The sequence below is a fragment of the Melospiza melodia genome, chromosome 4, assembly GCF_035770615.1.
Source record: "Melospiza melodia melodia isolate bMelMel2 chromosome 4, bMelMel2.pri, whole genome shotgun sequence".
Taxonomy (NCBI): domain Eukaryota; kingdom Metazoa; phylum Chordata; class Aves; order Passeriformes; family Passerellidae; genus Melospiza; species Melospiza melodia.
Window position 1 is genome coordinate 88,346,816 of NC_086197.1, and position 19,719 is coordinate 88,366,534.

A 19,719-nucleotide genomic window follows, 5' to 3' on the forward strand; every position below is an offset into this window, starting at 1 on the left:
TGCTGGAATAAGAACTATTTCTGCTCTCTGCTACACTGCTTCCTACCTACCTGCTATATAAAGAGATTTAAAAAATGGGAGTTTAAACTTCAGTACCATTACCATTACATCTGGTGGCTGAAAATATGAGTAGTTCTGCCCTTTCTAGTCCTAACTAACACATGCAAATGCTTCCTCTTACCACTCAGGCTTGAGACAACCAATGGCCAATTACTAAGAGAAAATAATTTCCTTAAGCCTTAAATCTAACTGTAAGTGATTGGATTTGTAATGCTGGGAGAGTTCTGATTGTCTAAAATATCACCAACAATCTGGAGGTATTCCTTTTCACTCGATCTGCCATCAGCTTTTGGCATACAACCTTTACCCATCAGATACTGCTGTCAGGACTGCTCTCTAAGGACACAAGGTCAGAGTGGGGCACAGGCAATTAATATTGCATTGTGTCTAAGTTTACTCTGCCTTGTACACTGCTGAATAATAAGAAGCCAAAGCAAATGCACACATGCTGGCACTACATGTTTTGGGCTCTGCCTTTCCTATGAAAAAAAAATTAAAACTCTCTTTGGTTTTTACCTTTTAGTACAAAAATCTATTTTTCATACTATGAGGTTTGCAGAAATCTCTCAAGGGGTAAGAAAGTTTCTCTAAAATTACTGAGATGAAGTTCATGTTTTCAAAGGCATTTGGAAGCAGGTAATGCAGTCCTGCACATCCTTTCCAGGAAGAGAAGCCAAGGCCACTGAGCCAGACCTGGTAGTACAAAACCCCTGTCTCTACTTGTAAAACTAAAACCACGAAGAACAGCCAAAAGGACTCATTATTCTCTAAGTTTATGGACTCAAGTTCAACAATTCAGAATCCTTCCACCTCTGAGGCAGATTAGAGAGACTCAGCAATATGATGTCACAACTACCACAGTATGTAAAAGATAACCTGAAAGAGTGAGCTTTTAAGATAATTTTCTGCAAGTAAGAGAAATTCAGGCCATGGATGGCTTCATCCAAGTGCTTATTTACCCCTCTCATCCCTTGGAAAACAGGAACAGGAGACTCACTTTCTGTAAGAAACTTGTCCACTTCCTTCTGAAATATTCAATTGTGCTGCAGTTATTTTACCATCCTATGCTCCACCATCCCCCAAGCCCCAGATTTCCTCCTAACAACTAAGGGTTAATTTCTTATTCCTTTTACTCTCCAGTTGTACACCCAGGCTGAATTACTGCTCAGTACTGTGCATTTCAGACAGTACTCAGAAACTCCATGAATGCAATTAGATACTGTGCTAAGAAGCATTAAGCAAATGCTAAAATGGCATTAGACTCAAGGTTTAATACAACTATTTTAATTTTTAAACTAACAAACATTGACAAATCCAGGGATATGGAAAACCCTGACTCAGTTACCACGTCAGGCCCCAAAAGAATTTACCAAGATGCACAAAGCACAATACTTAGTGATTTAACTATGACATTTTTAAAAAAAGAAAATGTACTTCTGGAGTATGACATGAAGTCATTTGTCACCACTATGCAAAAAGGTCACTTAATACAAATAACCATGAGACATCATGTCTCATATGTAAACTACCTTACTACCTTTGTAAGTGATTATCCCATTAGAAAGCTAATATACTTTTAAAAAGGTAGTAAACTACCTTAATACCTCTATAAGTGATTATACTTACAATGGTAGTAAACTAATAATTTAAAACTATAAATAAATACACTACTATACTACTATAAAATAATAAAAACTAATTTCTAAATTAGAAAGCTAATATACTTTTAAAAAGGTAGTAAACTACCTTACTACCTTTGTAAGTGATTATCCCATTAGAAAGCCAATATACTATAATATTGCATATTATACTCAGGCCTTTATCTATTTTTTAACTGCACTTCATTTTGAATAAGCATGTAAATTTCCACTGAAAAGGGATGTCTAAGAATAGAGAAACTGGTTACAAAAATACTGTACTTGACAACAGTATTACACAGAATGTAGATAAAAAAATTGGTATGAATATGGATGGTGTTCTATTTGTGTGTTCAGCTTCATGATTCACAGTATCTCTATACATACATACACATTTTTGATAATTGATTCCTTTCATACAAGAAACAGAATTCATAGAAAAACTGTACATCTTGAAAATAATTTAAAAAAAAAAACAGATATTACAATCAACTAACATTGATTGTAAGGATTTAATTAACCTTCTCTTTAATGTGCTCTAGTCACTGGAGAAAAGGAAAAGGGAGAAAGGGATCTGATTTTCAGAGGCTGAGAACACAGGGACAAAAAGATTCATTGCCCTTACCCGTCTCGACACTGTAGCATTAGATCTTTCTTTGAGCTGAGGATCTGTCAGGAGGCTTATCCAGATGATATAAGGAGTGTCATACTTATCTCTTAGTCTGGGGCATCGTTTGAAGATAAAATCAATAAGGAAAAACTTGACTCCAGCATAGAGTCCTGAAAAAAAGGTCACTTCAGTTTGAATGCTGAAGAGGCATTAAGAACATCACTGTTTTGATCCTATTTTCAAAAGTTCACAAATGAAACAGAATTCTGTATATTTAGTCACAGTGTTAAAACCATTCTCCTAGGTTTACTATTTTGTTATTCTTCTTGCAACACCAGAAAATTATTTTTCTTTCCTTCCCATCCCCAGTTCCTTTAAATATTTACATAGCTACTATTATGCAGAAGAACATTTGAATAATTCAAACATATGTTCCTTATTACCAGAAGCATTCTAAAAACAGTATATACTACCAAAGCAAAAAACACACCAGAGCATTCAACTATGCAGCTCCTGCAAGAATTTTAATGGCAACAGAGGGCTCTCATGTACTACATAAACCTCTATCTTCCAGTCCCAACTCTTATCTTATACAAGTTATTTCCTTGCATTCTGCCATTCAATCTGGGCTTAAAATACTCTCTCAAAACTTTACTGAGTGCAGTTCAGATCTCCTAAGAGTCAAACAATTATTCTTCATGCATCTACATTTAATTGCTGCGTCAAGCAAACCTACATTTATGTTCAAGCTAACTAAATGTAATACTAATTTGATTACATCATTAGTTTAATGAGAAAGAATTCTTAGCTCACAGTACAGGGCTTCATACCATAGCAAGGAGTCTCATGGTGTAGTGAGAACCCTTTTCTCCATTCCCAGCTGAGACTGAGTATCTGTAACAGACCCACTGTAGTCTGTTCATTTTGTCCAGCCCATCCTCCAAGTTTTACCAGTAATCCCACTAATACTTTTATTTTTTTCCTACATTGTCACTTTCATGCCTCCTGTGCCATGCCACGTATTTCATCTACGAGGATGAAGAAGCAAAAAACCCTCAACATACAGGATTTTCCAGAAGCCTGGGAGCTGACAGTCTGAGAAGTTCTGCTAACAGCTCATCATAGATTTCTCCTCTTCAAGAAGCAAAAGCATTATCCAGTCTTTTCCTATTATACACTGAGATGGTTTTCAAAATGGTCATGACAAATGATGCCAAGCACAATGAAAATACTTTAGAACACTGCATGATTTATTAATGTAGGTTTTCTCTCTTAAACTCTAAAATTCTCCCTCTAAAGATCATGTAAGCTTTGACCATTAAGTCTGGACTGTAAGAGGTGAATTATTTATTGTGTTTACCCAATGCAAGCCCAAGAATCCTGTAGGGCAAAAAGCAGGATGCAATAAAAGCTGCCCATAGAGCAATGTAGAGCTTCTGTGTTATTTCTGGCTGGACCCACATGAACAAGCTGAAAACAAAAAAGAAGCAAAATTTTATTACCAGTGTTACAGATATTGGTCAAGACTTGTTTTAAAAGGGAAGAAGATCTCACATCAGATAACTTACTTTTTAAATTTCTCCAGTATGTCTGCCATCTTGCCAAAAAGGTTCTGCACAAGAAGCAAGAAAATTAAAACTAAGTCCTGCATTGTTTTGGGGGTTTCTGTCCACATAATGAAAACAAACAGCTTTCTGACTGTGTTGGTAAGCAATTCCCAGAAGTGACTTTTTTAAAACTAATTTTTAGCCTTTTATGTACTTCACAACTTAGTAAATACAGAACAGAATAGCAATACATGATGACTTCCATCTCGTTTAACCTAGTTCTGTAACTTTTGTTTGATCCTTACAAGTGAAGAAACTATTTGATCCCACTGTCATGACTGGAAAGCACTTACATTATTGCAAATATTTTAAATTAAGCTGTCAATCTAAGAGTAAAGAGCTTCTGTTAGTAGGTAACAGAACTGAAGGTCTCTTCAGACATTCTGAGTACTGAAATTTCAGGAAGTGGTAAAAATGAATTCATCAAAAGGACTATTAGCTTCTTGGAAACACACCATTATCAGTTTTTACAATAAACCATTGGAGACAGCAGATTTCAACTAATTCCAACAAATGGGGAGGCAACTGACCCCTGCTCAGGACTCAGGCCATACTCTCTGACCAATCCTTACAGTCAGAGCACCTGAAAATTTCACCTTCCCAATAAATTTCCAAAGTTGTTCATATGAACACAGGCACCACCCCAGCAGGAGGGAGGAGCTGAGCAGCCACAGTCAGCAGGGAAGGTTCAATCCCTTCTGACAGCAGCACAGCACCAAGCAGGGCACAAGGCTGCAGCTCAGCTGCATGCTGCAGCCACTCAGCTGCCACCTCAGCCAGCTCCGGGGGCTGGGACAAAACTTCCCTTCAGCCTCACCAGCAGATTGCAAGGCTTGGAGAGGGTGGAGCTTTTTAAAACATGCTGTTTTAGAGATGAAGTGCAAACTGCTGAATTAACACAGCCAAACAGATCACAGCCTTCAGCTAAATATTAAAGGAACAGAGTCTCCTACATCAGTTTTATAACTAGCAGATTTGTGATATGGATCCACGCTCCAGTACATTTTGAAGATTCACCACCCAATCCACATTATCAGAAGCTTCTATGATACATAAGGTACAAAACTGTGAGAAGTTGCTTCTGTTCCCCTCCAGAGCTTGCTCAGAGCTGCAGTCAGGGAACCACAACCCATCCTCTAGAGCATCAAGCCATTTCAGAAACTCCAGGAATCTTACTGAGATCTCCACTGCTCACAGGTAAAGTTCCCTTTGCAGGAGAAGTATTTCCTCTTTAAGCATTGGTTTTCACATGCTGCCTAACAACCTCCTTTGACCACCTGGAGCATGAACCCCCTTGTTCCCAAGGAGGCAGCCAGAGAGCAGCACAGTACCTGAGCCTTCTGAGCCACATCCAGAACAAGCTGGAACTTCTCAGACACAGTCAGGTCCTCTTTTGGGGGCTCCTTAAGCAAGAAAGAGACAATCCAAGAAAGAAACAATTGATTTGCAGCTCAGATAAAAGGTATTTTTACAGAACAAGGTGACTCCTCAACATTCTCAGCAATACTCATCTCACTTTTAATTGTCTCTACATTTACCATTTTCATCCCTTGTTTCAAAGCCATTTTTTATGTCTTTCAGTGCTGGTTATTGTTAGTTTTCAATGCTTTGGGAGGCTCAGGGGAGACTTTATCCTTATCTACAACTATCTGAATGGAGGCTGTAATGAGGTGTGGGGTCAGTCTTCACTGCCAGGTAACAAGTGACAGACCAAGAGGAAATGGCCTCAAACTTTGCTAGGGGAGATGTAGATTGGCTATTCAGAAAAATTTGTTTATTAGAAGGGTTGCCAAGCCTTGAAACAGGCTGCCCAGGGAAGTGGAATCACTATCCCTGGAAGTATTACAGTGACACTTAGATCTGTCCCTCAGGGACGTGTACCCAGACCCAGTGACGGGGCTGGCAATGCTGATGATGTTCTTAAAGAAAACAGAATGCAAGACTTCTTGAAGACCCCAGTTGAATGCAAGACTTCTTGAAGACCCTAATTTGGCCCAAGCTGATAAATTAAAATTCATTTTAGAAATGTGTTTTAAGTTTGGAATATTTTAGGGTGAAGCATGTAAATCCAAGAGTGCTGTTACTAAAGACTTTTAAATTACAAGAGAAAGAAAAAAAATGTAGTGTCTTCACTTGCAGCTTGCTCTTCCTTCCTTTCCAGCTACCCACACAAACACAGAGAAAGGTTTAAAGCGGCAATTTTTTCTGCAGGCATACAGGTGAAGTTGATCAAAGACCTACCATCTGTTCAGAAACTTCAGGCACAATGCTCCACTGTATCCTCCAACCCCTAGGAATGATGGAAATAGTTAGAGAGCAAGAACTCCATCCATCAACACGGCTTGTTTGTAAAAGGTTAAAAAGCAGTTTTCTGCAATAAGCACTTACGGCTTAAAAGCAAACAATATAATCCCCAAATTAACAAAGAACCCACAATATAACAGAAGCACAAGTGGCCAACAACAGCCAGCTTTAAAAATATTAGTAAGTAGACACTAAACAGAATCACTACTTGTGGGTTTTACAACAAAACTTAATGGTGTGCATGGAGTAAAGGATTAGGAATATTTTCTCTTATTTTCTCATGCAAAAAAAATTACATCAACTTGTTCAGAAGCCTATTTGCTACCAGCAATTTCCAGGGAATACAATGTCAAACAAAATATCAATTAAGAAGTCAGAAAAGTAGTTTACAACATTAACATTAAGGTAATCTACACCATTTTAAGGTGCATTTAAAAAAAACAAACACCCAGACTTAATTTTTAGAAGAGATTGACTTTACAATTGGAAGATACTTTGGATAAAGTATTTCAAGAGCTATGGAAAAAGGCAAAACTGCCATTTTAGGCCTAGGTGAACGTTCTCTGCTGGGAAAACCAGCAAGCTTCAGTATTGAAGGTGATGTTCTTCAAGTACTCTAAACATCACAGAATTAGAAATATTAGAATTTCAGTGTGCTGAGGGATTTCTCTGAGAGCATGCAACATTGTTTATGATAATCCAAGCCACAGGATACAAAGATAATTCCCAATAATAGTAAAAGATTATAGAAACTGAGCAATGACCCTTAGGGTATTTGGGTTTGAATTTCCCTGTGTTAAATGTAAGAAAAGGTAGCAGTTTATAACTCAGTGCAAGGATAATAAAACATCTTTCGAACAAAGCATTACTTAAGAGAGAGTAAGCTAGTATTTATGCAAATACCTGGCTATGAGGTAATTTAGGGATAACCTCAAAATTGCTAAAAATAAGAACATAGGAATGGCCCAGCCATGCCATACAGCATTGATGTAAATCTGCAGATTAAGAAGAAAAAACAAACAAAGAGAGATGTGGATTACAAACTGGGGTACAGTGAGTTACATGAAATACCACTTCCCACTGTGCTCTTGGGCTCAGAACCATGCAATTCATATAAAAAAAAATTAATACATTTTAGCCACTCTGTGATTGACAATGGCCCCACACTAAGGAATGCAAAACCAAAACTAAGAATGAACCAGATCTCCAGAGATGACACTTCACTAGTTCTCAGCTGCCTCAGAGATAGTACTGAGTATTTTCAACACTACAATTACTTGATGGGCTAGCAGGGAAGAAAAAAAAAAAAAAAAGAGGTAAACCCTCAAGTCTGTGAATCTGCTACATGACCATGATATGGCCAGCAATGGCACAGAAGCCATGGTACAGAAGTGGAGTTACAGCAACTAGCCCCATACTGGGCAACAGGATAAACTCTCACTCTATTATTTCAGGTCCATTAAATCAAAAATTTTTACCAAGATGAAAAAGATTGCAGGAAAACAGGTTTTATTTTATGTAAAAAGTACAAATACAAAAAGCTTCAAAAAGCTTCTGGGTACAGAATACCCAGCTTCTGAAAACAGAGACTACAGTCTCTGTGAGAGACCCTAGGGTTTTTACCGATAACCACAAAGTGAAACCTTGCTCTGGCTCCCAGGTACCAGAGCTTTCAAAAAAAAAAAAAAAAAAAAAAAAAAAAAACAGCTCAAGTTTCTTCTTTCAGTTTTTATCTGAAATATGGGCTTACCAGGTGAGGCAAGAGAAAAACCAGCAGATATGGGGAAGGGACAGACAAAGGGCACTGGGAGGGAAGTCTCCTCCTCAATATTCATTCAGCTGTGCCATACAAAATAGCAGAAGGTCCGTAACTTATGGGGAGTTACTATTTAACAAAAAGGTGTGTGATATTTTCACCACACAACTATTGCCAATTCCTTTGACAGAAATTAATTTCATATACACTATGATGAAAAGAATTTAGATCATTTCATTAACAATAGGAGGAAGGAAAACAAATCCAAACTCCACTAGATACTTGTGTTTATTTGCAGCATCCAAACCTCATTAAGATAGCAGAGAAATGCTTGAACTTAGCTCACAGACCTGATGTTTGCACATTGATTCTTAATGAAATCAAGGCATTTTGCCTTTCCTCAGTATGATCCTATCAAATGGCAAAGAGCCCTGATGGGGACAATAGCTTCTCACCAAATGTAACCACTATCAGCATTTCAGCCCTAGACAAAAAGAAACTTTGCAGAGGCTGAAGTAATCATTGAATTACCAGGTCTGGGAGACTGGAAACAAGAAAGGCATGAACAACACCCAGACAGTTCTAAGTTATTTTAACAATTACAAAACTATGCTACAGGAGACCCAGGAAAACACAATTTAACTGGTTTTATATATAACAAACTGACCACTACTGTTATTTTGTGTCAAATGAAATTACATTTTTGATTTGACTGGAACTGTAGCACAACCCCTACTCAGATATGGCAGTTTCAAAGAATTTCAGCAAATAATGTATTTTTTCAAGTTCTTACTACTCCTGGAAGAGTAGGATAACTTACAATAAAGGCAATAGCAGAAGTGTAGATAGAATACCAGTCTAATAAGGCAGAAAGATTCTTCAAAAAATTTGTAACAGGTTTGGCACCTCTCTCTAAACGGAAGTTGAGAAAAAACGCAGTATTAGAATTAGCTGGGAGTGGTTAAATCACTTTTAAATTACAAACAATCAAATTAGAAAACTACAGGAATATTCATGACATGTAATGATAAAAAGGCTTATCCAAATGAAAAAAAAATTAAACCCACCAATGTAACTGAACAAATAAAGAATGCATTTCCAAAAAATGAAGTGTTATCCAAGACAAATATTACATCTCAACTCTTAAGTATAAAAAAAGGAAAAAAAAATCAACATCATTTATAAGGGTACCCTGATGCTAAAAGCGGCTTGTTCTCAGCCATGGTCACACCACCCCAAAGACCATTGTAAAGGTCAGTTTGTCTCACTGTAAAACAATCTACATTAACCTGACTGAATTACAAGCCACCAAGGAACAACCCAGAATCACAGAATCCTTTAGATGGGAAAAGACCTTTATGGTCATCACTGTATTTGACCATTAACCCAGCACTGCCAAATCCACCACTCAACCATGCCTCTAAATGATTTTCTCTGCAGAGCCTTCCCACCCACCACTCCTGTCCAGGTTGGTGTCACTGCAAACTGACAGGGAGCACTCCATGCTGCTGGCCAGATCATTGATAAAGATACTGAACAGGACAGACCCCAGTACTGAGCCCTGGGGAGCACCACTTGTGACCAGGTGGGTGTAGCTCCATCCCCACCACTCTCTGGGCCTGCCCATCAGCCAGCTTTCTACCCAGCAAAGCGTACACCCGTCCAAGCCATGATCAGCCACTTCCTTCAGGGAATGCTGTGGGAAACAGCACCAAAGGCTTTACTGCAGCCCAGGCAGACAACACCCAGAGCCCTTCCCTCCCCTGCTGCTGCTCCACCAGCTAGATTAAAGCCAGGCTGGATCTCCTGGCTGTGTCTCTGCAGGACTCTACCCATGGCTGGCACTTTGCTGCTCACCCTTCCTAAGCCAGGCAATGATGCCTCCCTGAAGGCAGTGTGCCACCCTGCAGGCTCTGCTCTGGCCGTCACTGCAGGGAGACTGCCCCGCGTGGGAGAGGCCCACACACAGGCACACCCAGCCAGCAAGAGCAAGGGCAGCTCTTCCTCTGCTCCCTAGAACCCTCTAATCCTTTTCACTGCTTGGCAAACCAGCTAGGGAACGCAAGGAAACAGGAGAGGGCTGCTGCAATGCCACCAAAGGTGCCTGTTGGACCACACCAGTTTTGCCTTTCGTGAGAAGAATGATGATACCTCCTGCACAGAGAGCCTCAGAAGCTCTCACTCTTGCAGTAGAACTCACAGCTTTCCAAGCCTTTCTTCAAGACAGCCTCTGACTTGCTGTCCCAGTTTGTTTGGCTTGAGACTGAGCAATCCCAAACACACTTCCTATGTGAAGTAATTAAGCAACTAGCACTGCATTTCCTTAAGCATCAGCAGCACAACCCAAGCAGCAGATGAAGAAGTGGATGGGCACACCCAAAGCACTGCAAGAGCTCATGGACTCAAGGGCTGCTTCCACTGCTCTGCTGCAGCTGCCTACACCAAGCCCATAAAGAAGATTAAGACTTGAAAGACTGGAAATCACTGGTGACAACAACACTCTGGAGAGCTCTGAGTCAGCCTCCCTGGACAACAGGAATCTAGATTTTGTGGCTAACGTAGTGGAAGTTAGGAACCACCCAAAATTTGACTTTAATACTACTTTTTAAAAGGTATTCTGAAGGCAATGCATGTACACCACTGACAACAAATCAAAAGTATTCTCCCAGATGAAACCAGACTAAACACAACAAATAAAATACTGCTAAGCACTTACTTAATCTTCTCATATTTTCAGTCAACCTGAAAAATAATAGATAAAAGCAATTTGTTAAAGAGACAACTAGTGAACACTTGTGTACATTTGATCCTTGAAATACTCTTCATGCTTCTAAACTATAAGCCTTTATTCTGGCGTTTATTCTTGCCTATTCTTTATTATTTCTTGTTACAAAATGTGTTTCTACTAATACAGTCTACCTTGCATCAGACTGAAAACTGAAGTTTAAAAGCCCTCCAGCCTAACTAAGCCTTTGTTCACTGTTTCTGGGAGGCATATAACAAAACCTGGTAAATAATACAAATCTTATTTTAATTCACACAGCAGATAAACTTAAAATCTCATGTTTTGTCCAAAGTAGTCAAAAAACTTTTGACGTAATTCTGTACTTTTGGTGTTATTATTTGTTATTGAAACAATTGCTGAAACCATACAAAAGGCTGGTTAAAAAGAAAAAAAAAAGTGAGAAGAAAAGTAACTTGTAAAGGCACCAAGAATTTCTCAAAATGACATTAGGGATTTACCTTCTAGCACTAAGTGGCTCTTCTGTTTCCACTGTATTCTCTTCTGGCTGAAATCTGAAGTCCTCAATATACTCCCCAAATTTATCACAAAACCACTTATGGAGTCTTGAGGAGACTGTGTGAGAGCTCTTATCTATAAAAAAAGAAGCACTAAGTATCAGGATAGTGCTAGAAGACACCTTTATGCAATGCCAGCCATTCCCACACACAGTGTTTGTTGGGAAGCACACTTTGCTCAGCTCCCCCATCCTTCACCAACACTCTTTGTGGAAACTTGCAATTTACTTGTGCCACTGCACAGGAACCCAACTGCATTAAATTGGTAAAATAAAACTAAAAGTGATTCCTGCATTGCTCTTAGGACAGTACATGGAAGCATCTTGTCACCCAAAGTACAAAGAGTAAAACATCCTAACAAACAGTAATTTTTAGCAAACACAGTAAAAACATTTTCTGGTTAAGAGGCTTCTGTAAATGAAAGACTGATGTAAATCTCAGTGCTCCCTGTTGTGCTGAAGGGTCACCTTGAGAAAAGCAAGTGCAAAGCAAATCACTCCTGAGCAGAGAGCTGGAGAACACCCTGCAGCCACAGGGATCTGACAGGAAAGGGAGGTGGAAACATAAGCAAGATTCTGCTAGAGCCATTTTTACTTCCACTTTCCAACCACTGATAGTTCACAAAGATTGTGTGTGTGTGTCTTTATAGAGCAATACAAAAAACCCACAGAGTTTCTTTTTTTCTAAAGTCAGCCTTCAGAAATTATGCTGCATATACCACTTTCTATATATGGAATATTCAGTCATATTATTACCTGGTCTTACACAACAGAATAATGAAGTGATGCACACTTTCTGCACGTCAGTTTCAGTGGAAAAATAACATAATAAAGGGGTACATGGTAATAAAATCAGGCTAAAAGCCTTAAGGCACTGCAAGTGAGAACAAAACAATCACCTATAACACACAAAATTGTGGTCTAAAAGGAACAGACAGACTATTTGGAAACACAGCTCAATACAGCAATGTCACCAAGAGGATACTGGTCATAATTACTCCATGACCAAATTTAGTAGAGAATTCCATTAAATTAATGTATGATTAAACAGAGACATGGGAGATTCATCAGCCAATTGCAACAGCCAAAAAGATGCATTTAAGCTCATGAGAAAAAGCCACTGGTGCTCAGAAAATAGAATCAAACCATTTATTAATGATTGACAATGAAATATAGAAAAACAAGGAATCTAGTGACTGTTTACAGCTGGGACAACCCTTCTATTTGAGAATAAAAATATGAAGTAGCTTCCCACATGCTAATACTTCAGAAAATACTGAGAAAGAGATTTTGACAAGAGGGAAAAGATGTCAGGTTGTAGCTCTCATAACAAAAAGCACTGACACTATGGAAGTACAGGAGGGGAAATTTCAGATTTAGTCCAAAGATTTAAAAGCCTAAATCTCAATCACAAGCTGTAGGAAGGGAAGTAAAAGTGTACTGAAAGATTAAGAATTTGACTGTTGCCTTAGTTGTTTCAGACATCAGTAGTACATTATTGAATTCATAATTAGCATCAGCTTGAGAAATGTATATGGCAGTGTAGGTGTCCAACAAATTAATAACTCTTATCTTACTCCTTCACTAGAATGTCTCTTCTTTTAGATAAAGGAAGTAGTAATATGATTAGTGGCATAACAGACCTTCTGCAATTGAGAACAAAACAGAACATTTTTTCTATGTATTACACCTGTTTTCTGCTAAGTCAAGGATCAGCAAGGCATGCCAGAATGGTGAAGTGAGCCAATAGCTTTCATTACATACCTAAAGGCTTTACAATACACAATAAATTCCTTGCTCGTGTATGCTAAGTTAACTACAAAAAGTAAATGCAGAATCACATACAGAGAGAGAAGTTGCTTGAATTGTCATTTATAAAAAGCTTCTTCAGAAGCAAGATTTGATTTTCTAAGGATCTTAAAAAAATCCAACTGAACTAAAGTGCTGTTAGAGATCTGACCAAGCTCACCTGTTCCATTGGCCTGTGCCTGTGGCTTTGCAGGTTGCTGAGCTGCAGGCACCTCTTCTGCCCTACAAAGAAAACAGAAACAATGTGAAATGTTACAGAGGGAGAATTTATTCCCTTTTAGGTAAAAGAAACACCAGAATCTCCACGGTTTCCATAGCTGAGATTATACAACCATGAAAACCCAGCTTACACCCTTTCACAAGACTCAAAATATTCACTGCACTTCAGATCCTGGGAAATGCCACCCACTGTGAGGTGGGGTTTAGCCATTGCTGTCACCAACAGCTCCAATTCACCTTACAACTGCTCAACAACGTAGTATTAAATTTCTTGCATTATTTATGCCTTTGTGTGGTATATGCATTGTAATGCCTGCCAGGAAAATTCTTCAGAGCCACGACTCTTCCCACAGCAATAAATTAAAAGGGATTCTATATCCCTTTTATAACCACAGCAGCAGAACAAAACCACAATTTAAGACACAAATCTTGAATCCTGCCACTGCTACTAGGGTCAAACAACTCCACAAGAGGAACAGGTGTTAGGAATGATTTAAAATGTTATGTTGTAAGCTCTCAAAATACACAGATCACAACCAATTTGAAAAATAACTTGAGAAATCAAAATAGCCCAAAAAACTGCAACAAAAATGTTCTAAAAATATATGTCAAGAAGCTGGCATCATTGGTCTCACCTTTCAAAATGACTCAAGAATATTCCCATCCATTAAAAGTGAACAGATTTTTTAAAACACAAATGCTTTTAGCATTCTGTACATGTGCAAGGCTTCAAGTTACATTTGTACACAGCCTCCAACTGCCAACCTGTGTTGAGAATACTTCAGGCTTCAGTCCCAAAATCTTCATTCATCCATGCAGATAGCATACAGAAAGATTTTTCTATGGAAGCAAGAGCTTTGACAACATAACACCAGCCACAGCAAGCTTTGACAGGGAGTTGTATGATTGGAAAGATTACTTCTTGAAATAAAAGTGTCAGTTGTGCAATTTCATGATCACTCATTTATCAGGCAATGTAAGCATTTTCAAATGTTCCTTTAATCTTTTGCTCCTCAGAAAGAGAAACAAGTGAAACATGGTCAGGAAATGAAGAGCAAGAGGAAGGATCCCACTGCACTGGGCAGATTGCAGCAATACAGATGGACACACAGTCCTCTCTCCTGCTGTTCCTCTAGAAAGGATGTTAGGAAAAGATGTCACTATTGCCTGCACATGGAAAAGGTCCTTACTGCTGTGTGCTGCTCAACATGACCACACATCAAGGAACATGATGGAGAAACTGCAGAACTTGTTACATCCCTTCCTTCCTAAGCATTCCCAATCCTTAATGAGTTTCCACATCCTTGTTAATTTCTAAAAAGAACATTTAGAAGTAGTTTACTGATTTATGAATTACAGTTCGACATTTATTGGTGTTAATGAGCTAAAATCAATGGTTTTTGCTTTGAAAGACACTTGCTTTCATGATTCATCAGGACTTTTCCCCATGGCTTCTGTATTTGCAGCAGAAAGACTTTTGAAAGTCACCTGAAATGTCATCAGTTTATTTTCTTTAGCTAAACTTTAACTTTGGTTCCTGTGCCATTTTACCCCAGTTTCTATATAAGTCACAGGTTCCTAACCTTGTTTCTTCTCCCATACCCTTGCATCTCCTCCATTACCAGCTCTCAAAAGACAGACAGAAATAAACATGATCAAATTTGCACCAACTCTTATGCAGTGGTATCTTGTTTTCCTCCACCAGCCACACATCAGATGGTTACACCACATATTGAGCGTTTCAGCTGAAATCTGTCATTTGGGCTGTGTTTCACTGGAGCTGAAGCCACATTTAGGTGGAAAGGAGATGGTCATTAACAAGCCATTCCAGCTGTGTGGAGGCACTGGCTGGGGCGGTGTCACACCAGAACTCCCGGGACAGAGCCAAGATGAGATCCCAGCACTGTCAGCTGTCAGAGTCTCCAGGCTGGGTCTTCCTTTGACATGCTGGGATGTACTTTCAAAAGCAGCACAGCATCATTACTCCCCATGTTTCTTGGGCAAAAAAATCAAGAAAATCTCACCAAGAAGTAGCTCTGTACAGCAGCCTTACTGGGCTCCATCAGGAGCACATGACAGTTGGCTTTGGCCCTTCTTGGTGCTTTTGTTTCATTTCTCTGGCAATGTCTTACTTGCCATCTGCCTGTTACTTCTTCCCCATGAAGAACCTGACCTTTACAGTCATCAGGTTAATGACAGCTCATTACTGCACCTGTGAATCAGGTTATAATTAGCCACTTCAGACAGATCTGTGACAGGAAGCTCAGAATTCATTGTTTGGGCTTGCACACCTACTGGGAAGTTCAATTGTAAAATCAGGTCATGTTGAACCATGCAGTTCATCAAGACCACTGACAGAGGGAAGAAATTATCTTTCCAGGTTTCTGAACCACTCTTCATGCCAGAGATAATTTAGAGGACTGAAAAACATAAACAGTCCCCAGAACAACAGTGTGTTCCTATGTGGGCTTCCCAACAGCAGCCTGAACCTACAAAAACAAGCTGCATTAATTCGTCTTGGACACACTTTCCACCCAGAAAAAGGGTGTAACACCAACACATCCCCAACATGAAGCTAGGTCATCTTTATGCAACTAGAGATTGCAGCCATTTAAAGCACAGCTGTTTGAAACAGATAAGAGCAACCTCAGACAGTGGAGGAGACAAACACAAACTGTCTTTTTTGTTTATTTTAATATACTGAGGTCAGGGAAGCATCAATATTAATGAATATTAGAGCTGTGCATGACCAGGTCACATGTACCTCTGAAAAGCAATTAGCACACTCTGATGCAGTGTCCATTCAGTGCTGCCCCTCAGAACAGCACCCAAGTGTTATTTAATTATTTAGCTGCAAGCATAACACAAATGTTAAGGGAATTTGACACTTAAGACCATTTCCCTAAAATAAACATTTTTGTTTATGCATATGAGGCCCTGAATAGAGCTGCAAGTTGAGATGTCTGTGAATCAACAGACTCCCCCAAAAACTGGATGCAGACCAGAATTGTTGGACACAAGAGGTGCAGTCCCTGCCATGATGTTCTCAGACATATTCAAAGCATATTCCCACAGGCTAACTCCAAGTTCAGAAGCAACCCATCACCAGTTTTTCAATCACTGTTGCAAAAGACACTCAAGGCTGTTAACACTCTTCCTAATGCTCAAACCTGAATATGTGTGTACGTCCATCAAAAGCACATTCCAACCTCATACATGCAAAACTAAGCAGGTATTTTCTGAGCCTAGTTTAAAAATACCTTTCAGGTATGCATGGCTTCTTACCCTGAAGAGCTGTTAAAAAACCAAGTGATATAATTTTCATGTTTTCCATCTCCTACCCATTAAAACACACCAAACATTTCAGAAGCCCTTGCTATTCTCATCTACAATGAAGGAATAGAGATTTATGCAGAAGCATTGTCTATTTGGTCCTTGTAAAAATAGTTCACAATGGTACTAATAACAAGGTGTGCTGCATAAGTCACAAGCTGCTGCTAAATGGTGTTGCAAAACTTTGTTATTTTTCTTTTCTGCATGACTGTAGCTCACAATTTGCAAAATATGTCACTTACAGCTCACACAAACTATTCCAGATTATTTATGCATCATTCTGCTCACATGTCATAAGCTTCAGCTGCCATACCAAATGCTGGGATGTTCTGAACTGTATCTGTGGAAAACTTCAGCTGAGGCCACTGTATTTCTGAATAATCAGATACACAAACAATAAACATCAATACAAAATAAAGCACCAAAAGTCCTCTTCTTCCACTCTACTCTCTTCCCTGTGCACAATTGTGGCCTCAAAAAGGAAGCCCATGTTCTTCACTAGAAAAAAAAAATTAGATTTTGAACTTGCTTTCTCCTTGCCAAACTTTTTGTATCATGTTTTATATTGATACATGTATTATCTGCCTCACAAATACTTTCGAATACTGCAACTTTTAAAATAATTTCTTTCTTATACCACAGCACAGTTTGATTTTCATTAGCATCAGTTTACTTCTGCAAACAGAAAGAACAGTATCTGCAAACCCCAGCCCCCAAGTAAGTACCACAAAGCTGCTCCCTCCCCTACCAGGGGACACATGAATCTCTATTTTAAAACTGCTAACAATAATCTTAGAAGCAGGGTGAATTTGACATAACCAGACAGAACTTGAGGCAGTTACTTTGCTTAATAAAATTAAATTTCCATCAGGCCATATTTATTTATTAATAAATATTACTTTGCTTAACCAAATTAAATTTCCATCAGCCCATATTTAATTTCCAATTAAATATGGGCTATTACATATTTGACTATGTAAGCCAACATTTCTCCTATAGTCCCAATAAAAGTATTTTTAAATGTCCACAATGAGATGCAAAATATAGTAAGCAGTGAAGAATTTCACAAAATAAGCACAAGTTAAGCAAAAATTATGGACAAACAAATTGTTCTCCTCCTGGGTAGAAACCAAAAAAATTTCAGAGTCTTATTTTGTTGTCACCTTATGCATCCTGCCTGCCACAAAGAGGCTGAAATAGAAGTAAGAGCAGTTAGAGAAGCACTCCAGTAGAGAGGATAATTGGCTGAATGTAATCCCCAAGTGCAATACCCAAGCTGACAAGACTAATGCAATCCTTAGGGTATCTAAATAGCACTCAGGGAGCCATGTCATCCTACCTTAATTTAGCAATCTCACTCCTGCTAGAGGTTTGCTGCTGTTCACAACCCAACAAGGTACAGATGTTGACACAAATACTGATAAACAAAGACTGTCCATCTCTTCTCTCTGTACAGCCTGTGCTGATAAGCTGCAGTGGGCCAGGTACGACTCTGAGTCAGCCTTATTATTGTGAAACAGAGTGGGATGATGAGTACCATTGTGAAGAAGAAGAGAGCTCCTCATCCTCCCCCAGGACTCACAGCCATGAGGAGATCCCTGTCCCCTTCTCTGTGCATGACCTGGAGTGCAGGCACAGCCCTTGGGACAAAGCTGTGCCAGATCTACAGACAAGCACATGGAATTTGCATCTCAAGCAACTTCTTCAAGGCAGCAAGTCACAGGTGAGAAATTATCCTTTCCTGAAGCATCAGTTTCACCTACCAAGAGCAGGGAACAGGGCTCAGTGCTCTGTACAGCTGTCACTGTGCCAGCTGATACTCTCAGCACACAACAAGCTCAAACTTCTCCTCCTCAGCTGTCCACTCTAACAGGCAGTGCCAGTCCAGACACACAGCCAGACCAGCACAGGCAATAAAAATGCACCCTCACATCCCAGCTGTAAGAGCAACTTTAAAATGTCACTCAAAAAAAGTCCAGATGAGAGCAGTCTGAGCCACCTTCCCACTGCACAGTTGTGGTGCTGGGTGGGAACCAGACTCCTCACAAGGACCTTGGAGAGCCCCTTCTAAGCTGACTTGGCAGCACAGGTCAAAGACTTCACATAGACCAACCCTGCACAAAACCAGTGATTTTGGAAAACCATCACTGTGAAATATCACCTGAAAAAATCCCACTGTAGTAGGTACTGAGAATAGAGGGAAGGCCTAATCTATCTTTTATCTAAAGCCTTGGTGCACCAACACTCTGAATACTGTTCAAACTCTTAAAACAGTTAAAGAATGGCAACTGAATTGATGAAGGGGATGGAGTACTCTTAAAGAGACTGTGGAAAAGCTGGAACTCTTTAGTCTGGAGACAATGTAAGAGAAGAAAGGACTCATTAAGGACGGCAAATAAACTGAATGCTGAACAGTAATTCACCATTTCTTACAATTTTGTAACTACCGGGTGCTTCTTGAAACCACTATAAAGTCTGTCAAAAAGGAAAGCAAATAAAATGCTTCTTTAAGATGTAAGAGGGGACTTCTGCAATGCATTGTCTCCACAGTTTCCAGAAGAAGATAGCTCCAGCAATTAATAGTGTTAAATAAATTCATGGATAACAAGTCTGCCAAGAGAGACTGAAGTGAAAGACAGCAATGTACTTTCTGACAGCCTTAAATAAAGGGTATGTGTATGCTTACAATGAGTGGCTGGGGGAACAGGGGCTGTTTAGCCAGGAGAAAAGGAGGCTCAGGGGAGATCTCAGTGCTGGCTACAGCTGCCTGAAAGGAGATTGTAGCTAGGTGGGGGTCAGCCTCTTCTCCCAGGTAACAGGCTATAGGAGAAGAAGAAATTACATCAAGTTGCACCAGGGAGTTTTAGACTCGGTATTAGGAAAAATTCCTCCACCAAAAGGGTTCTCAAGCACTGGAACAGGCTACCAAGGGATGTGGTTGAGTCACCGTCCCTGGGGGTATTTAAGAGACATGTAGATGTGGCTCTGGACTGCATGGTTTAGTGGTGGCCCCAGCAGTGCTGGGTTAATGGTTGGACTTGATGGTCCTAAAGGTCTTTTCCAAACTAAATAATTCTATGATTCC

At 39.4% G+C, this 19,719-nt stretch overlaps 1 protein-coding gene across 2 annotated transcripts in view; it reads right to left on the reverse strand.

The window, feature by feature from the left end:
• GRAMD4 (GRAM domain containing 4) overlaps positions 1 to 19,719 on the reverse strand; it is a 75,390-nt gene that overhangs the window by 8,092 nt on the left and 47,579 nt on the right. For both annotated transcript variants that reach the window (XM_063155453.1, XM_063155452.1), the window contains exons 5-14: positions 13,243 to 13,304; positions 11,218 to 11,350; positions 10,691 to 10,716; positions 8,795 to 8,886; positions 7,122 to 7,213; positions 6,156 to 6,204; positions 5,246 to 5,317; positions 3,876 to 3,919; positions 3,668 to 3,777; positions 2,323 to 2,477 (exon numbers count right to left, since the gene is read on the reverse strand). In XM_063155453.1, coding sequence (XP_063011523.1) covers positions 2,323 to 2,477; positions 3,668 to 3,777; positions 3,876 to 3,919; positions 5,246 to 5,317; positions 6,156 to 6,204; positions 7,122 to 7,213; positions 8,795 to 8,886; positions 10,691 to 10,716; positions 11,218 to 11,350; positions 13,243 to 13,304 — 835 coding nt within the window. The remainder of the gene's footprint in view (positions 1 to 2,322; positions 2,478 to 3,667; positions 3,778 to 3,875; positions 3,920 to 5,245; positions 5,318 to 6,155; positions 6,205 to 7,121; positions 7,214 to 8,794; positions 8,887 to 10,690; positions 10,717 to 11,217; positions 11,351 to 13,242; positions 13,305 to 19,719) is intronic.